Source organism: Myxocyprinus asiaticus, chromosome 6 (assembly GCF_019703515.2).
Source record: "Myxocyprinus asiaticus isolate MX2 ecotype Aquarium Trade chromosome 6, UBuf_Myxa_2, whole genome shotgun sequence".
In the NCBI taxonomy this organism is placed as follows: domain Eukaryota; kingdom Metazoa; phylum Chordata; class Actinopteri; order Cypriniformes; family Catostomidae; genus Myxocyprinus; species Myxocyprinus asiaticus.
In genome coordinates, this window is record NC_059349.1 from 55,007,706 (window position 1) to 55,027,964 (window position 20,259).

General features: G+C 43.3%; 1 protein-coding gene across 3 annotated transcripts in view; it reads right to left on the bottom strand.

The window, feature by feature from the left end:
• Positions 1-20,259, bottom strand: part of LOC127443010 (band 4.1-like protein 3) — an 83,590-nt gene that overhangs the window by 12,664 nt on the left and 50,667 nt on the right. Inside the window, exons 12-16 of one of the 3 annotated variants that reach the window (XM_051701471.1) lie at positions 19,779-19,945; positions 13,919-14,488; positions 11,477-11,530; positions 11,215-11,250; positions 1,820-1,891 (exon numbers count right to left, since the gene is read on the bottom strand). In XM_051701471.1, coding sequence (XP_051557431.1) covers positions 1,820-1,891; positions 11,215-11,250; positions 11,477-11,530; positions 13,919-14,488; positions 19,779-19,945 — 899 coding nt within the window. Of the gene's footprint in view, positions 1-1,819; positions 1,892-3,651; positions 3,841-10,709; positions 10,776-11,214; positions 11,251-11,476; positions 11,531-13,918; positions 14,489-19,778; positions 19,946-20,259 lie in introns of all 3 variants that reach the window. The other 2 variants (XM_051701472.1, XM_051701473.1) reach the window with 2 other exon arrangements.

A 20,259-nucleotide genomic window follows, 5' to 3' on the forward strand; every position in this document is an offset into this window, starting at 1 on the left:
AGTCAGACATTGTTCGACTAAAGCAGTTCACCCATTTTTCTATTAGAAGAACCATTACCATTGTAAGAATTTAAACTCTGTAAATTTCTGTGTGAATCTCGTTAACCTTTAAGCTCTGAAGCTGTTTTTAAAGATTTCCTATTTCAGGAGCATATCTAAAATTAAAGGCATATAATTTGACAAAAAACAAACAAGGAGGGTCAAGTGTTTGTTATCATTGTAAAGAAAACTTTCAATTTTTGTAATGATACAGATTATGATACATTCTGAGACTCTCAACCTAAGAAACTGCTGAAAATATGAGTTATTTTCTGATTTTATATTATATATCTCTGGGTGTAAATAAGGTGGCTCTGATAAACTGCTTTTGTTTTGTTCCCAATCATGTCAACTGTATCTGAGAAAACTTTTGTGTTGATACGACAAAGCAATCAAAAGTTATAGATAAAATTGATCCTAGTGTTCAAAAACATCTCCAAACAAATAAAACATAATAATTGTACATAAGAACTAATTACACATGCAAACACAACAATGACTGAAGGTTTGTATAGCATGCAGACATGATTTTAGTAATGAGATTTCACAGAATGAGTTTCATTCTGTGTCATTTGAGTCATCATTGAGTCTGTGTCATGTATTTGGCGCCATCTCCTGGTGGTCATATGTAACATTGTGCTTCATGTGGATTATCTAATGATCTATACATCTGATTACCTTGTGTGTGGACTCGTTTGAAAGATAATCACCTCCTCTAAGTAATGTTATGTTGATAATGATATTTTATGTTCCGTTTATTTTTCGGGAAGTTATAATCGAAAATGTGCCATATAAGCAACACCAACATAATTGTCAAAGATATATACTTAGCTATTACTCGCTATATTTTTGTCTGTGAGTAAAACAAATAGGCTGGTTGTATTTTACTCTTTGAGATCTTTCCAACAACATATGACACAATGTTATTTGATCAGTTTGATGTTTTACTGATTGACAATAATATATATAGTGCAATTTTTATATAAATGATCAAAATGAAACACTTCTGATTTGTCAACAAATTTCAAAGCACTTGTTCAGTTTAGGTCATAATATCTACATGCATTATAAAGTAGAGCTTCTAAACTTTCAAACGATACCTATTTTGTGTTGGTCAAGACTGTAGTTATTAATATTTTGACGATTATTTTCTGGCGGGCCCATCCGAGCTTAAAGGGTTAAAACATGTCCAGGTCACATTTTGTGTATTTTGAAAATTAAGCACATTTTCCCCACAAAATTCTCAATATGCATTCTGATGTTTTATTAATCTGTTCGTAATGCTCATTATTCTTAATGGTGATTCTCATCTCATCCATGTAAAAAGTAATTTTGTGATTTTAGAATAAAAAAATATTAAAAAAATAAAACTGTAATACTATTTTTTTTATTTGAACTAACATAAACTAAAGGGATAATTCTACCATGATGCATAAACAATTTACAATTTTAAATAATTTTTCTTAGTTTTTAATCGCATTACAGAAATGGACAAATGTGCTTAATTGTCAGAAAAATAATGTCACAATTAAAAAAAAAAGAAGGCGGCGGCTATCCTAAAAATAGCCTTAATTTATGAAACATATAATTTAGTATGTTTTATTTTTATTTTGGGGTGAAATATGACCTGGACATGTTCTTGAAAGGTTTAGTGAGATTCACCATTTAACACTCTAAATAAGATGTAACTTTTAGGAATTCAATCAAATGCCCAAAACAGCATTAAATGCAGCACAGAATACATGCGTTAATGACAGTCTAATAAATAATAAAATCTGACCTCAACAGCATCAGTCACATGATCTGATTGTTCTGAAACATCTTCAGGGTCAGCTTTAACCTCAGAGGAGATCTAGAAAGAGAAAAGGACATAAATGTCACATTGAATATTTTGTTACATTTGTTAATGGTGTAAGTGATATGTGAAATGTTTTGTATAAAGCACAGAACATGTGATCATGCAGAAATTATGAAGTAAAACCAATAAAATGAAAAACAAAAACAAACAAGTTAGTAGTAACTAATCAAATCCAGGTGGGACTTTTAACGAAAGTGACTGAAGTCATTTGCACTCTTTGTGTGGTGGAATTTAACACGTAAAACACCAAAAAAATGCACTTCAATTTCAGATACATTCTCTAAAAACATCTTTTAATATCTTAAGCAATTTTACTTAAGATTTTAAGACAGAAATAAATCCATCTTGTTTTAAGAACTTTTAGATATTTTTTCTTTACTGGAAAACAAGACATACATATATATATATATATATATATATATATATATATATATATATATATATATATATATATATATATTATTATTATTATTTATTTTTTTTTAATTTTTTTTTTGCAGTGTAACAAGCAGCATATCTAGATATTGTTCATTTTTTCTGGTTCTATATTTAAACTCTATAGACCCACTGGCTATATTGCGAAAAAAAGGTTCCACTTAAAACGTTAAAGTCTCTATATACGTAAATCAGGCATATGAGGTGTCATTTGAAAGCTTACAATCTGAACTTTTCCAGAAATAATCACTTCTGCATTTATGTTACTTAAAATATCAAAATAAGGCCTCGAAACATTTGCGTTGTAAATTAGCGCCCCCTAGAGGTAATAAGGTGGAAATATTAATATGAAAATAAAAGTCCTTTACTTAGCACTTAAATAGACAAGTCATATATCAAATGAAAGCTCTCATTCTCAGAAATGTGATTTTGTTGCTGTAATACCACAGTAAAAAAAGATTTAGAAAAGAATCACAATGTGAAATATGATTTCTGTAAGTCATCAAATACAAACATCTCTTTTATGCGCCGATCATTGCTGCTGTAAGCCCCAAATAGCCAATAACTTTATATCTGCTTTATCCTTAGGCAGTTCTCTAAAACATGAGCCATTGTTTACTTGTCTGTGAGATTGCTTGTGTGAATAATCCAATATTATATCTTAGATGTCCAGAACAAAATATGCCATCCAGAAGGAAAAGCATGCTAAACAAATCATCAGAAAAATATGTTTTCGGCTATTGATGATAGAACATTATATATCATCACAAAGAGGAAGATATCAGCTTTCTAATGACATTTAGATTTGAGCACTTGAGATTTGACACTTGAGCTTCTAGTCCACACAGAGGCTGAGATATTCAATGAAACAAAGAGGGTAATGCTTGAACTAAAAATTAGACTGAATGTCTATGGACGAGCACATTGTGATGGAATGTGATAGAGAAAAAATATATATTTCTAGTGCTTTCTGCCATCTAGTGGAATAAAATAAGACATTTCAAAGTGAGATAGCGTGAACAGAACCAGAATTACATGTTTACAAAGTTAGGACAACAACAACAACAACAAAAATATTTACAAAAACTTTGTTTATATTAAGATTATAAACACATACAATATTATTTATGAATAATTTGAGTCTTTTTTTATTTGGGCGCTTCTCTGAAAAATTCGACAAATTGTGAAAAATTGTTTGCGGCAGCCCAAAAATTCACTAGAGTTTAAGGGGTTAAATGAACTGATCTCCATCACTCATAATGCACATTTAGGTCAGTCCACAGCACACGTGTCAGCTGTCAATCAGCATAGCTGCTTACTTCCTGTGTGCACACGAGTGGTTTAATGATTGAGGGGTGTTCTTGTAGAGGAGAGCGCACAGGTGATGGGGAAAGTCTCCTGCCCCACTCATTCACAACACACGCTTCAGGACGCACCTCCAAAAACGACCTCTTCAACTCGCTGATGATCATCTGATGTTTCTTTAGTTCTGCAGGGGTGTCTGTCTCCTGATCCACCAATCACATTACAGGGAAAATCAACATGGGGCGGGGCATAAAAACTAGGACTTGTAGATTAGTGTTGATCACTTTTGCCGGTTGCATTAGTGTTTTAAGGATTTTTATCACACTGTAAACATGAAAGCAAACAGGCAAGAGATCCATTTGTACAACTTGGAAATAACAAAATGTTTAATGAAATTCATGCTTGGGATCAGAGCAAAAGTGAAAATTCTGTTATTTACTCACCCTCATGTCGTTCCAAACCCCTATGCTATTATATTTTCTGTGGAACCCAAAAGGAGAATTTTTAAAAATAATCTTTATGCTCTTTTCCAAACAATTAAAGTGAAAGAGCTCCATAAATAAAATAAAAGCACCATAAAAGTACATTTTATTTTATTAAAAGTCGATCACTGTCTTTCGTGTCTGGGCACTGCTCACGCGGAGACAGCGTTCGTGGATGGTCACATTCTCATTGCGAGAATGTGTCCATGGCAACGTTGCGGTCGCGGCTCGCCTTCGTAAGGAAGCGAGCCACCCCAGAGGCTCCCGCCTCGGTCCTTTTACCCACGGGTTTGAGGCCAGCGCGGCTAGCACTGGGGGCGATTTGGGGACCCCAATGGGACCGCCTCCGCCGGGTATCCCCCCGCGGAACTCCCATTCCCCAGCACGCTCGTCTGCCCCGATCGGGCTTCCGGGTGAGTCCGCCGGCTCGTCTCACGGCGAGTTTGACCTCTTATTCGGAGCCCGCGTAAGTGATGAGCTCTCGAGCGCAGCATCGGAGAGCGGGCTCGTCCAGTCGGAAGCCTCGGCTGGGCTCCTCCCTTCGGGGTCGATCGCCCAGTCACAGGCTGACGCGGAGATGACGACATGCTTTCCCGGACAGCCGCGAGCGTCGGTTAGAGTGGATTTCACCGCTCTTCCCTGAACCCTCGCGGCTCTGTGATTGGTTCCTGGGCTCGCGGCGCCGCTCAAAGCCACGCCCCGCCCCGTTCCTTTCTTCCCGGAAGTGCATGAAGAGCTGACAAGATCGCGGGAGGCACCTTTTACTGCCCGGTCCCGATCTTTTCAGCTTCCCCGCTCTCACTACCCTCGATGGTGGGGCGGCCAAGGGTTATTCGGCAATCCCCCGGTGGATAAAGGCGCTCGCGGTGCACCTATGCCCGCAGAGCGCCGCCACCTGCCATGGGTGCCCAAAGCCTCCGTCCAAGGCCTGTAGGTTTACGTCGTCTCTGACGGTCAAAGCCTACGGCGCTGCTGGACAAGCCGCCTCCGCCCTGCACGCCATGGCTCTCCTGCAAGTCTGCCAAGGCGCTAAAGGAACTGCACGAGGGTAGTTCCGCCCCGGGATTGATGCAGGAACTGCGCTCGACGACCGACCTCGCTCTCCGAGCGACGGAGGTCACGGCGCGGTCTCCCGGGCGGACGATGGCCACACTAGTGGTCCAGGAGCGCCACCTTTGGCTCAACCTGGTCGAGATGGGTGAGGCCGACAGGACACGATTCCTTGCTGCCCCCATTTTCCAGGCGGGCCTATTCGGCGACACTGTCGAGGACTTTGCCCAGCAGTTCTCGATGGTAGAGCAGTAGATGGATGCTAGCCGGCTTGTCCTGCCCCGGCGTGGCTCAAGATCCCCCCATCTACTCATCGCCGAGGGCGTCCCCCTGCGGTGACTGCACCGGCTCCGCCGCAGCCCGCCCCTCCGGCCCGGCCCCGGCGTGGAGCCCACCGCAGGAAGCCGACGCCACCCGTCTCACAGCCGGCACCGAAGAACCCACGGAGGTCTTCGAAGCGCCCCTGAGACGGGCGACCCAGGGACAACGAAACCCGCTGCTCTGGAGCTGGTAAGCAGATCTTCTTTTTGTTACCTTTTGCATTTAATTGCGCTGCATGCCCAAGTGGCTGCAGTACTCAAGAGCTCCGCAAGAGTGGTTTCCTTGTTCCCTGGGTCACATATTCGGTGTGTACGGCTGGCATCACGACCACCGTCCACCACTCCATTTGGCAGGTTGGCGCTCCAGCGGCGGTCTCCCGCCCTGAGCGCCCAGCTGTGGCACAAATCCGCCCCCGATGTGACAGTCTCCACGGGTCATGAGGACAGGCCTCTTCCTCCCCCGTCCCAGGCTGTTCCGGGGGTGGTCACAAGGAGCCAGGTAAGTGCTTCGATGTCCTCGGACTCAGCACGGCCACGATGGGGTGTGGCACCTCAAGCTCCGCCCCGCCGCGAGGCCCCACCCGCCGGTACATCCGATGACGTTGTCCCTTTGGTCCCCCTTGCGCAGAACTCGGGTGCATGGCTTGCGCTTTCCAGTCTGTCGCGAAGGCTGGTCCGGACCGTCCGACTCGGCTGCACGATTCACTTCGCTGGGCATCCGCCCAGGTCCAGCGGTGTCCACTTCACCTTTGTGAAAGATGGAAACGCTGCTACCTTGCGCGGAGATCGCTACCCTCCTACGGAAGGACGCGATAGAACCTGTCCCTCCAGCCGAGATGAAGAGGGGGTTTTACAGCCCCTACTTCATTGTACCGAAAAAAGGCGGTGGGTTGCGGCCAATCTTGGACCTGCGAGTACTGAACCGGGCCTTACACAGACTCCCGTTCAAGATGCTGACGCAAAGACGCATTCTAGCGAGCGTCCGGCATCAAGATTGGTTCGCGGCGGTAGACCCGAAGGATGCGTACTTTCACGTCTCGATCCTTCCTCGACACAGACCCTTCCTGCGGTTTGCGTTCGAGGGTCAGGCGTATCGGTACAAGTCCTCCCTTTCGGCCTGTCCCTGTCTCCTCGCGTCTTTACGAAGATCGCAGAGGCTGCCCTTGCCCCGTTAAGGGAGGTGGGCATTCGCATTCTCAACTATCTCGACGACTGGCTAATCCTAGCTCACTCTCGAGACGGGTTATGCGCACACAGGGACCTGGTGCTCTCACACCTCAGCCGACTAGGGCTTCGGGTCAGCTGGGAAAAGAGCAAGCTCCTCCCGGTTCAGAGCATCTCTTTTCTCGGTTTGGAGTTGGACTCAGTCTCCTTGACGGCGCACCTTATGAACGAGCGCGCCCAGTCGGTGCTGGCCTGTTTGAAGGCGTTCAAACAGAAAACAGCGGTTCCACTGAAACATTTTCAGAGGCTCCTGGGGCATATGGCGTCCTCGGCGGTGGCCACCCCGCTCGGGTTGATGCATATGAGGCCGCTTCAGCACTGGCTCCAGACTCGAGTCCCGAGACGGGCATGGCGCCACGGGACACACCGCGTGGCCATTACGTCGGTCTGTCACCGTCTTTTCAGCCCTTGGACCGACCTCTCGTTTCCACGAGCAGGTGTTCCGCTAGAACTGGTCTCCAGGTGCGTCGTGGTCACGACAGATGCCTCCAAAATGGGCTGGGGCGCTGTTGGCAACGGGCACGCAGCTGCCGGCCTCTAGACGGGTCCGCAGCTGCGTTGGCACATCAACTGCCTCGAGTTACTGGCAATTCTGCTCGCCCTGCGGAGGTTCCGGCCGTTGATCCAGGGCAAGCACGTGCTAGTTCGGTCAGACAGCACGGCAGCGGTAGCATATGTCAACCGCTAAGGCGGTCTGCGCTCCCGCTGTATGTCATAACTCGCCCGCCGTCTCCTCCAACGGAGTTAGCAGCACCAAGTCGCTGCAAGCCACTCACATCCCGGGCAACCTCAACACTTCGGCGGACGCGCCGTAACAACAGGTTACCCTCAAGGGAGAGTGGAGACTCCACCTTCAGGTGGTCCAGCTGATTTGGAGTCGATTCAGTCAGGCACAGGTGCACCTGTTCGCCTCCCAAGAATCCTCCCACTGCCCGCTCTGGTACGCCCTCACCGAGGCCTTCCTCGGCATAGACGCGCTGGCACAGCTGGTCCCCTGGCATTCGCAAATATGCGTTTTCCCCAGTGAGCCTGCTCGCACAGACCCTGTGCAAGGTCAGGGAGGACGAGGAGAAGGTCGTCCTGGTAAGCACCCTACTGGCCCGCCCAGACGTGGTGCTCGGACCTCACGCTCCTCGTGACAGCTCCCCCGGGCAAATTCCCCTGAGAAAGGCCCTTCTTTCTCAGGGAAGGGGCACCATCCGGCACCCGCGCCCAGACCTCTGGAATCTCCATGTCTGGCCCCTGGACGGGACGCGGAAGACCTAAGCCGTCTCCCACCTGCGGTGGTAGACACATTCACTCAGGCTAGGGCTCCCTCTACGAGGCGCCTGTATGCCTTTAAGTGGTGTCTGTTCGCTAAGTGGTGTTCTTCCCATCAGGAAGACCCCCAGAGGTGCGCAGTCAGATCAGTGCTTTCCTTCCTGCAAGAGAGGTTGGAAGGGAGGCTGTCCCCTTCCACCTTGAAGGTGTACATTGCTGCCATAGCAGCACACCATGACGCAGTCGACGGTGAGTCCTTAGGGAAGCATGATCTGATCATCAGGTTCCTAAGAGGCGCCAGGAGGCTGAATCCCTCCAGGCCACGCCTTGTTCCCTCATCGGACCTCTGTAGTTTTTCAGGGTCTACAGAGAGCCCCCTTTGAGTTTTGCAGTCAGCCGGGCTTAAGGCACTCTCCTTGAAGACTGCCCTCCTGACTGTGCTCACTTCCATCAAGAGGGTAGGTGACCTGCAAGTATTCTCTGTCAGCGAAACGTGCCTGGAGTTCGGTCCGGGCTATTCTCACGTGATCCTGAGACCCCCGACCGGGCTATGTGCCCAAGGTTCCCACCACTCCTTTTAGAGACCAGGTGGTGAACCTGCAAGCGCTGCCCCAGGAGGAGGCAGACCCAGCCCTGGCGTTGCTGTGTCCGGTGCGCGCTTTGCGCATCTATTTGGATCGCACGCAGAGCTTTAGACTCTCTGAGCAGCTCTTTGTCTGCTTCGGTGCACAGCGGAAAGGAAGCGCTGTCTCCAAGCAGAGGATCGCCCACTGGCTCATTGACGCCATAACTATGGCATGTCTCGCCCAAAACATGCCGCCCCCGGTAGGGCTACGAGCCCATTCTACTCGTGGTGTAGCGGCTTCTTGGGCCCTGGCCAGAGGTGCCTCTCTAACAGACATTGCAGAGCAGCGGGCTGGGCAACACCCAACACCTTTGCAAGGTTCTACAACCTCCGGGTGGAACCGGTTTCGTCCCAGGTAGTGGCACGCAACACAAGCGGATAAGCCCGGGATAGCCGGCCGGGTGTATCGCTTGCACATAGCGCCTTCCACCTCCTTTTGAGCTGAAGACGTGCGCTGTTAATTCCCAGTAGTGTTCACAAAGGTTGTTCCCTGGTTGACTTCCTCCGAGCCCTGTGGCAGTCGAGTTTTCGGAGAGACTCGCTGCCGGCCCAGTACACGCGCTAACTAAGAGCCCGGTTCTGGGGTAGGTGCTCCGCATGTGGCGGTTCCCTGTAAGGCTAACCCCATGCGATCTATATCTTCCGCTAGTTCGTTTCCCTACTGGCAAACTGCAGTTTTAATTTTCCAAATTTTAAGGTGCTTTTTCGGAGCTTGACAGATGTGCTCACTATGAACTTTTGTTGTATGATAAAGAGCAGCATGAACATTCTGCTAAACTTCTTTTGTGTTTCACAAAGAAAAATAAAGTCATAGAAGTTTGGAACAACATGGATGACTGAATTTTAATTTTTGAGTGAATTATTGCTTCTTATTGAATTTATCTTAGAAATAAAAACACTTAATTCCAGCTAAACTTAATCAGTTAAGAATGACTGAGCACTGTTAGAAGTGACCGTGCCAGAGACACAGTTGTTTAGAAAAGGTTAACTGTATGCTTATGTTGAGTTATTCTGATCATGCATGTTCTCCGTAACCTCGACCCCACGTCCACATGCGTGGACGCTGCATTTTGGCTTCGCTATAGGCTATGCATAATTTAATTTAATTTAAACCGACTGATCTCAGTTCAGGAGACTCTGTGCTGTCAGTAAAGGGTTAAACTTTCAACGCACGAAGTCATGTGACAAAACAACATGGCGCTGATCACAGCAAAGTTTGTCTTTGGGAGAAACGCCAACAAAACTACATCTGATAAGAAACCTCATTAAGTTTTTACATTAAAACCCATTTGAGTCAAAAGATTAAAGTCTCTAGTTTCATACGATATGCCATTTAAAAATTTTGAGCGATTTATCGTGAAACGGCGCGCTGTTAAACACAATGACCACGTATGTGGACTATAGGCTCATAACTGTGCATTATCACATTGAGAATAAATGGATTCATCCAAAAGCTGAAAAATGTGTCTTTCAGAGGCTTTATATGGAGTTAGGATGAAAATAAGGTGCATTTCAAACTGTTCTGAGACCAGTGCAGACAGACAGCACACTGGAGGTTAAGTCATTCACTAAATAGGGAGCAAGGGAGCATCCTATAGCTCTCTATGCAGTTAAGTGCATTCACTCCTAAAATCTGATCAAAAGTTCAGTTTCAGGCTGCAGATGATGTTTGGATCACTCAACATGTTTGACAGACATGTGACAATGATAATCAGTACATAGATTCAGAATTTATAATGTATCATTTTATTTTAATATGATTGACAGTGATTGGATGATGCTGGACATTACTTTGTATCAGAATTAATTATGATAATTTCTGATGTAATGTCTGTAACGTCCCAAAAACATGAATAATCAATACTTCTGGAAACATCATAAACTATTTGATGAAAAAAATCTTCACAACTTAGTCCCGCTGTCCACATATGTGGACATACATTTTTAGGAAACCTATTTGCTCTAGATTTTTATTTTTATTTTTTTAGGTTTATTAGGTGCTACTGTTACAAATCAAAAAGAGGAATAGAAAAAGCACACAGCAGTCACGCTCGGGTCTCAGGAGGTTAAGGGTTAAAAATCCAAACACACACGTCTCATGCTTGACAAACCTCTAACATGAGATTACTGTGCTTGACAAACACGTTCTCTCCCTTTATCCGCTTTATGAAACTATACTAGAGAGAAAAGAAGAGATAAAGTGGAACATTTTTGACAGTAAGATCAATTTGAGTGTTGATGTGAGCTTTATATAAGGTCAAAATTAACAGAAATATCAAAGTCTTTTTTTAACCCATTCACCTCTGTAAAATCAAGTATTATAAAACAGATAGTACCAATCCTGAACTCTGATTGGATGAGCCCCCTTCACCTTTCCATTGTAAAATGACTTCAATAATTAATAAACATAAATAATAAAACACAAATATGTTTAATAATGAGTTTTATCATTAATAAACATTACTTTGCCAAATGAAAAAGTGGTGGTGTCACACATGACTGTGGAAGATGAGTGATAGTGACACAAATTCAACCACAGTGACACGAAGTCATGTGGCACTATTGCATCACAATGTTGGGGTCATAAGGGGTCAGATGTGTTAAACATGACAGTACCTGCATCCTTGTGTCAGAGTCGTCCTCAAAGTCTGACTATAACGAGTGTATTTGCATGAAAGAGAGGTTTAATCAAATTACATACTCATATGCATTCAGATTATTGGGAACACAGAATGTAAACACACACAGAAAGCTTTCTAAAAAAAAGCGAAATCATCTCGTGCATTTGTTGACTCCGCACGGTTTATGTTTGTGTTGGCATCTGTCATGTGTAGTGAGAATAAAATAGTGCGATAGACGTGTACACACAAACACACACCTCAGTCGCAGAAGTGTCGTCATCACAAGCAAAGTCAGTTTGATCGCTGTCTGTCTGTTTAACCGAGGAATGTTTCCAACAGATCGCAGCAATAAAAGGAAAAAATCAGATGTCATTTAAATTATGATGTATTCATGGTGTAAATATAGAGTCATGTATGAAGAGTGATGGGGCAGATTCCTTCATGACATGACATAACAACGGCGAGGACATGGATTTGATTACCAGGGCAAATGTTAATGTTAAGGAGACGAAATCCATAAATGTTGAGCAAGGAAAGAGAGAAGGAACCTAAATAAGAAATGACAGAGGATGAAATTGTAAATTCGTCCATATGACTGTGGTATGTCTTTCTTCATACATTCTGAAGCATGCAGGAAAGCAGGTGAAATATTTACTTTTCAGCTTTCGGTCCATCTGTCTGCATGCAGTTCTGATAAGACGACGTGGAACACAAGACTTTTCCAAACAACAAAAGGAGCCAGGATTCCCAGACTTTCTGACCAACAAATTGCCATGCTCTTTTCAGTCGTTCATGATTACTGGATACAGATGTATTTAGGAATCATTTAATAGAGATTTGTAGGTCAGGTACCAATCTTTTAAACTGATAGATTTAAACAAATATAGTTATTACTGTACAAATGTTTCCAATAAAACCCTTAATGCGCAGTAGGGCTGGGTATCGATACAGATTTCCTGATTCACAAGCTGTCGATTTGATTCAAATCGATTCAGATATATTTGGGTATATTTCAGGTATAATGCTAATTTTGCAATTTCACGATTCTCAAAGCCATTTGAGTTACCACAACACATTACTAATTTTAGTAAAACCACAAAACAAATAAAACAGTGCTTATAGAGTAGTATAAAGTATTCAAGTAAACAAACATTTTTAAAAAGTAATGAAATGTGACATAAAACTACTTACATTACGAGTGGTTTTCTTGTTATGGTTGCTTGATTAATATTAACAACATACTCGACAGCGGGAGATCTATTAGGGTGCATTTACACCTCAAGTCCACTATTTTGTCCCTTCTGTTTGCATTCATCTTTTACATTAACCACGTGTGACCCCGCGTCCACATGTGTGGACGTTGTATTTTGGCTTCGCTATACACAACACATAATTTCATTTCATTTAAACCGACTGATCTCAGTTCAGGAGACTCTGTGCTGTCATTAAAGGGTTAAAGTCATATGACAAAACAACATGGCGCTGATCACAGCGGAGTTTGTCTTTGGGAGAAACACCAACAAAACTACATCTGGTAAGAAACCTCATTAAGTTTTTACATTGAAACCTGTTTGAGTCAAAAGATTAGAGTCTCTAGTTTCATCTGATATGCCATTTTTTAAATTTGAGCGATTTATCGTGAAACGTCATGCTGTTAAACACAATGACCACGTAAGTGGACTATAGGCTCATTTTCAGTTCTCCTATATTTACTGTGTATTATCACATTGAGAATTAATGGGTCAATTCTTGTTGCTTTCAGAGGCTTTATATGGAGTTAGGATGAAAATAAGGTGCATTTCAAACTGTTCTGAGACCAGTGCAGACAGACAGCACACTGGAGGTTAAGTCATTCACTAAATAGGGAGCAAGGGAGCATCCTATAGCTCTCTATGCAGTTAAGTGCATTCACTCCTAAAATCTCATCAAAAGTTCAGTTTCAGGCTGCAGATGATGTTTGGATCACTCAACATGTTTGACAGACATGTGACAATGATAATCAGTACATAGATTCAGAATTTATAATGTATCATTTTATTTTAACATGGTTGACAGTGATTGGATGATGCTGGACATTACTTTAAATCAGAATTAATTAAGATAATGGATTGGCAAGCGCACTTTCTCCAAAACCCCGCACACCAAAAATACCAAATGAGCTTTATTGAGACAGACACATCAAAAACAACAGCTGCAAAATAGCGCCCTCAACTGACAACTGTTATGAACAACATGGCATAAAAATGGCATTAAGCCTCAATAATTCGCAACTACAATACTATGAGAATGCACAAAATGATTGACAGGTCGAAAGTGTCATTGACCATGGTCTGCGGACACAGAGACCAGTGAGATATCTCATGACACTTATTTCGTTAATATCTTTCAGGGAGTAGGAACATTTTTGGCATGAAAAAAATCGCTTATGGCACCTTTAAGAATTGATTTCGAAATCGTTCAAAAGAAAATTGCGATTAATCAGAAAATCAACTTTTTTACCCAGCCCTACAGCAAACTACAAAACAAAATCTATATTCAATACAGAAACGTCCATGACTGTGGGAATCCTGATAATCTCATGGAACATCATGAATGAGATGAAACAGATTTAAGACATGACACTAAGCTCATTACACGATCACAATCAAAACACCGGCGCCGACTGACAAGGATCAGTCCACATATGGCCAGACACACACCTCATCATCTGAACTGTCCTGGAAACCCTGCGTCAGAGACGACCCGAGCGATGCCGCCTTCGGCTCCAGATAGCACAGACACAATGCCAGCGGGAATGACAGCGTGAGAGCGTACGGAACGGAGAAAGACGTGGACAGGAGGAAGAAGAAAATGAAGAGGAAACAGGGAATGAGAGACGGAGACTTGATGGGCATGAAGTGCTGCAGGCTCTCGGGCAGGAAGCGCAGCTCCGTGAGATCAGGGAAGCTCAGGTAACCGTCGTCATCCAGGAGCGCCGAGAGTTCGGGCAGGTGAAGGGAAAACGAGAAGAGCGTTCCTCCTCTGGTCCGGTTCTGGTCCAGCCTCTGTTTACGAGCAGACAGCAGGAGTGCCTGTTCTTCCAGCAGAGCGGCTTTGCGGTCAGCTTGGGCCTGCCGCCGCCTGCAACCTGCCGTGGTTTTGGCGGGACTGACGGAGGCGGCACGCTTGCGACTGCTCTCGCGACGTCTTCTGCGGACTTTCGGTGAGGAAACAGGCGAGGAGGGGAGGGAGAGCTCGGAACCTAACGGACCTGACGAGTACGGACACGACTAATGACACATGACACATGACACCAATGATGGCGTGAGAAAACGGTGTAAACATAATGTAAACAAAGTGGAAAAGGAAAAAATGAAAAAGTACGTCAGTGTGATGCATGATAAGAAGGGCAAGAAAAGACAAGATGATTAGTAAAAGATAGAACAAGACCAGTTTGGTTAACCCTTAAACAGGCAAGAGTGTAAAATGATTAGCAAAAAATAATTTCATGTGACTTTTTATATCATTAGGACTTAAGTTAAACATATCCAAAGGAATTTTTTTAATGTTTGATATATTTGGGATTTTATGAGTTGTATCTCCCAGGATATGTTGCCCTGTTAAGGTACAAAAAAAAGTCAAAGTCATCAATATTTCTATGTTTTATTTGATGCAAAGAATTATGAGTTTCTGACTTCCCCTCTTATTTTAAAACATATCATTGACTGTGTGTGTGTGTGTGTGTTTGTGAGTGTGTGTGAATGTGTGTGTGTGTGTGTGTGTGAGAGAGAGAGTGTGTGTGTGTGTGTGTGAGAGTTTGTGTGAGAGTGTGTGATAGTGTGAGTGTGTGTGAGTGTCTGTGTGTGTGTCTGTGTGAGAGTGTGTGTGTGTGAGAGAGAGTGTGTATTTGTGTGTATGTGTGTGTGAGTTTGTGTGTGTGTGTGTGTGTGTGTCTGTGTGTGTGTGTGTGTATCTCTGTGTGTGAGAGAGAGAGTTTGTGTGTAAGAGAGTGTGTGTGTTTGTGTGTGTGAGAGAGTGTGTGTGTTTGTGTGTGTGAGTGTCTGAGTGAGAGAGACTGTGTGAGAGTGTGTGTGTGAGAGAGTGAGATGGTGTGTGTGTGTGTGTGAGAGAGAGAGATGGTGTGTGTGTGTGTGTGTGTGTGTGTGTGTGTGTGTGTGTGTGTGTGAAAGTGTGTGAAAGTGTGAGTGTGTCGTGTGTGTGTGTGTGTCTGTGTGAGAGTGTGTGAGAGAAAGTGTGTGTTTGTGTGTGTGTATGTGTGTGTGAGTTTGTGTGTGTGTTTGTGTGAGTGTGTGTGTGTGAGAGAGAGTGTGTGTGAGAGAGTGTGTGTGTTTGTGTGTGTGTGTGAGTTTGTGTGTGTGTGTGTGAGTGTCTGAGTGAGAGAGACTGTGTGAGAGTGTGTGTGTGTGTGTGAGAGAGAGAGAGATGTGTGTGTGTGTGTGTGTGTGTGTGTGAGAGAGAGACTGTGTGTGTGTGTGTGTGTGAGAGAGAGACTGTGTGTGTGTGTGTGTGTGTGTGTGTGTGTGTGTGTGTGTGTGTGTGAGTGTCTATGTGAGAGAGAGAGAGTGTGTGTGTGTGTCTGTATGAGTGTATGTGTGTGTGTTAGTGTGTGTGTGAGAGAGAGAGAGAGAGAGATGGTGTGTGTGTGTGTGTGTGTGTGTGAGAGAAAGACTGTGTGTGTGTGTGAGAGAGAGACTGTGTGTGTGTGTGTGAGAAAGACTGCGTGTGTGTGTGAGAGAGAGACTGTGTGTGTGTGTGTGTGTGTGTGTGAGTGTCTGTGTGAGAGAGAGACTGTGTGTGTGTGTGTGAGAAAGACTGTGTGTGTGTGTGAGAGAGAGACTGTGTGTGTGTGTGTGTGTGTGAGTGTCTGTGTGAGAGAGAGACTGTGTGTGTGTGTGAGAGAAAGACTGTGTGTGTGTGTGAGAGAAAGACTGTGTGTGTGTGAAAGAAAGACTGTGTGTGTGTGTGAGAGAGAGACTGTGTGTGTGTGTGTGTGTGTGTGTGTGAGTGTCTGTGTGAGAGAGAGTGTGTGTGTGTGTGTGTCTGTATGAGTGTATGTGTGTGTGTTAGTGCTGGGCGATAGGATGATGTAATCAGATATCGACGATGTCTTACAAAGATCCCGACACCGATTGCAAACAGATGATGATCGACAATATCGGGAAGTCTGCAAATATATTAAACAGTGCCAGGGTGTGAAACTAGCACCAGCCACCCACAAAATACGACGAGGCTGAATCCAGTTCACAAGCTCCTCGTGCAGATGTATTTTGTGCGCGGGTAATTTTGCTCATCTACCGCACAGGCGGGCGACCTGTAAGACGTCTCGGAGTGACACATGACAAGAAATGCTGTTAGTCACAAAGACACACGCTTGAAGAAACACACTTTATTATATTTTTAAGAACAGACAAAAGAAAAGCCGTCAATGCTCATATCTGATTTGCTGTTTGTTCAGAGGCGTGCAGCACGAGTCTCTCTCGTGGAACAAGCACATGTAAAGAGTTTTCACTCTTTTTTTCTCTGTTTCATTTGTCTGCAAGATTAATGTCATCGATGAGAATGCTGCAAATTATCTCCTATCATCTCAGGAGGTGCTGCGAGTTTAATTCACTTTATTTCCACGCGGTTGGCATGCATTGTGAACGCAACTCTGCAGGTTCAGTAATATATATCTTTGCATTAAAGAAACAAAGACGAAAGCGATTAAATCATAAATTAATACAAGACACATTCACCTTGCACCTAAAATTGAGTTTTCTTTTCTTTAGGCAGCATTAACTGTATTACCAAACGCAATGCAAACACATTCGATAAGAACACACATTTGGCTCTGTAACTACTCTCTCCTCTCCATCAATAGCTAGCGTGTGGTGGGCGTACTGGTGCACTATGACTGCTGTCGCATCATCCAGGTGGATACTGCACACTGGTGGTGGATGAGTAGATTCCCCTTATACTATGTAAAGCACTTTGAAAAAAAGCACTATATAAATGTAAGGAATTATTATTATTATGTCCTGCGCAATGGGCGGCCATGTTGGTTTTTGGTCAGGCTGACTTTACGATCACAGAAAAATCTGAACCAAGTCATTTGGCACACATACTCAAAACAGACCCAACTATGATAAATGATAACAAGATTGGGTCAGAAACTCTCTCATACCCCCTATAAGAAACTAAAGAGTGTGTATCTTGTGGTGCACGTTGCTTGTTTTAGGGTTGATTCTACAATGAATTAGAAAAGGAAAATTCGGCAAGAAAACTTCTTGAAGTTTGAAGGTTATTTAGGTGTTTTTGTAGTTTGAACACTTTCAAATGTGTATACTGCATCATTAAAGGCCAGAGAATGTAGCATGCGACCAAACAAAGTGTACCTTGTTACTTTTAATTTCCTCGTTAATTACTCGTCATGTATAGAATGTATTGGCATTGGTTTAGGGATTATGTTTGTACAATAACTGTGACCAACTTTTACAACATACAGATTAGCATACTTCTGCTAACAGTCATAATGGCTCTGTTCCAAACCCTACTAAGCTGTCTACTCAGAGTTTGTGTCCTGTTTGTGAGTGAGCGTTAACAGAGTCAAGTCAGTCACGTATGAGGTTCAATGGTGGTTAGGATGCTACCTTAAAACAACCCTCTACGGACAAGTACATTTTAGTTTTTACTCGCCAGACTTTTGAAGACATGTAAACGTAGTACAACTGAAAAAAGATATTAAGCAAACTGAGAAGGGGGCATCTTCACATATATAAAATATTCATATACGTATAGGACTCCATGCGATATAGTATGCAAGACTGTACATTTTATTTCATATTTCGCTTTTTATCATTTCAATCAAATTTTAGCTTTTTAAAAAAGTAAAAATGTCACATTCTATCAATTCGTATAATGTCATGAAATTGCATTTATAGTAATGATACAAGCTGCTTAAAAATTCCATGCACATTTTTAGCTAGCAATTCACAAGGCTGGAACCTCATAATGAAAATTTAATTCCACATAACAATAATTTTATATTTGTATTATAATAATAATAATTTAAGTACTACTATATCAAAAGTACCATGTTAAAACAATAGGTTTAAAAAAAAAAAAAGAGTCCTTTAGGTAAATTCGTCCATATTTACAATGTTTGTTGAAGTTAAAATATTTCAAAATGTATAACTGTCCCTTTGAAAATTGCATTACTACATTTTGTTACATATTTGTTTATATGCAATGGTACGATTTTGCATTGAGTTTACACTGATATGTATAACAAGCACTAAAATGGTACTGTCTCTTTAAGAGAACCGGCAGCTCTAAGCAAGTGTTTACGGTTGAATGAGCTCAGCGCACATAAACAAGAGAGAAGTTGCATGGTGGTTTCCCTCATCGGTGCAATGTGTGATTAGAATTCATGCTTATTTTTTCTTTTGGGTCAGTCCATCTGAAGCAGTCCAATAATTGTAACGTTGGTTGCTTGACCAATTTTAATTTCCCTCATTTTTTTTGCGTGATTACCTCTATGTATTGGTTTAGCAAAACCACCAGTTTTTTATTTTTATTTTACTTGTGTTAACCACAATGGCCAACTTTGTGTCATGGCACACGACAAATTTTGGTTACACAGCGGTTTAAGGACATTTTTAAAAAATTGCACTTTCTCGCTCGCGAGTTCCAATCCAGGGCGTGCTGAGTGACTCCAGCCAGGTCTCCTAAGCAACCAAATTGGCCCAGTTGCTAGGGAGGGTAGAGTTACAATGGGTAACCTCCTTGTGGTCCCTATAATGTGGTTCGCTCTCAGTGGGGCACGTGGTGAGTTGTGCGCGGATACCACGGTGGATCGCGTGAAGCCTCCACACGTGCCATATCTCCACGGTAACGTGCTCAACAAGCCACGTGATAAGATGCACGGATTGACGGTCAACTGAGAGTCGTCCTCCACCACCCGGATTTGAGTGCATTGGGAATTGGGCATTCCAAATTGGGGAGAAAAAGGGGAGTAAAAAAAAAAAAGACAGACTCGAAACGGAGAATGTTGTGAAAACAGTCCGTGGAAAAGTTGACGTGGTTAAATGCAATGTAAATGTAACTATGGCGTATCATCGCTCAACTAAAGCGATGGTGACAGTGCGATCATGACACCTCTGGACCCACTGCAGCCAAATAAGGTCAATTTCCTTCAGAGCGCTCGCTCACAAGACACAACACGCTTCTTAACTGCCAGCTATTTATGCAGTAAAAGGATCTCTGTGCTTCATCGCTACACAACTCAATCACTGGCATGTGAAATCTGTATATTTATTATCCAGTGGCTAATAACGGACATGTTTTAGTCACACAGCACGAAATTTGGGCGCCTATGCGAGTGATTTACTCGCAATGTAGAGGGCTGTTAAAAGGAAGCAGCCTATGTAGGCAGTAGCGAGGCAGCTCACTAGAGTTTGGAACGGAGTTAATTTAGAAATATCATCTGGAACAAACATGTTTGACTGCAGACATGATCATAAGTGACACATTAAATCACATATTTCATTCTTGGTTAACCTGGGATTTGTGTGAAAGTACCTTGGTGACCGAAGTGGGCGGGGCTTGTTCTGATTCGTCAGTTTTACTCTCCTTCTCCACAGAGTTTATCTCCTCTAATTTCTTCTCCGGTGTTTCTGTAGTGATGAGGTCATCCGTAGCAATGACAGGCTTGGAGTTTTTCATGTTGTCATGGTTACCCGCTGGAGCTGATGATTAAATACAGATACGTTTTAAACGTTAGTTTTCCTCTCGCACTTTGATTTATAGATCTCTTGAATCATCTACACACAGACCGAGAGTTCAAAACATTCTGCTTATTCACAGGAAAAATTGTATACATTACTAATAAAGTCAACATGAAATCTTCAAACGAAGATTGTGATGAATGTATGTATTTGTAACAATATTAGAATATTGGGGGCCTGGGTAGCTCAGTGGTAAAGATGCTGGCTACCACCCTTGGAGTTCACTAGTTCGAATTCCAGGGCGTGCTGAGTGACTCCAGCCAGGTCTCCTCAAG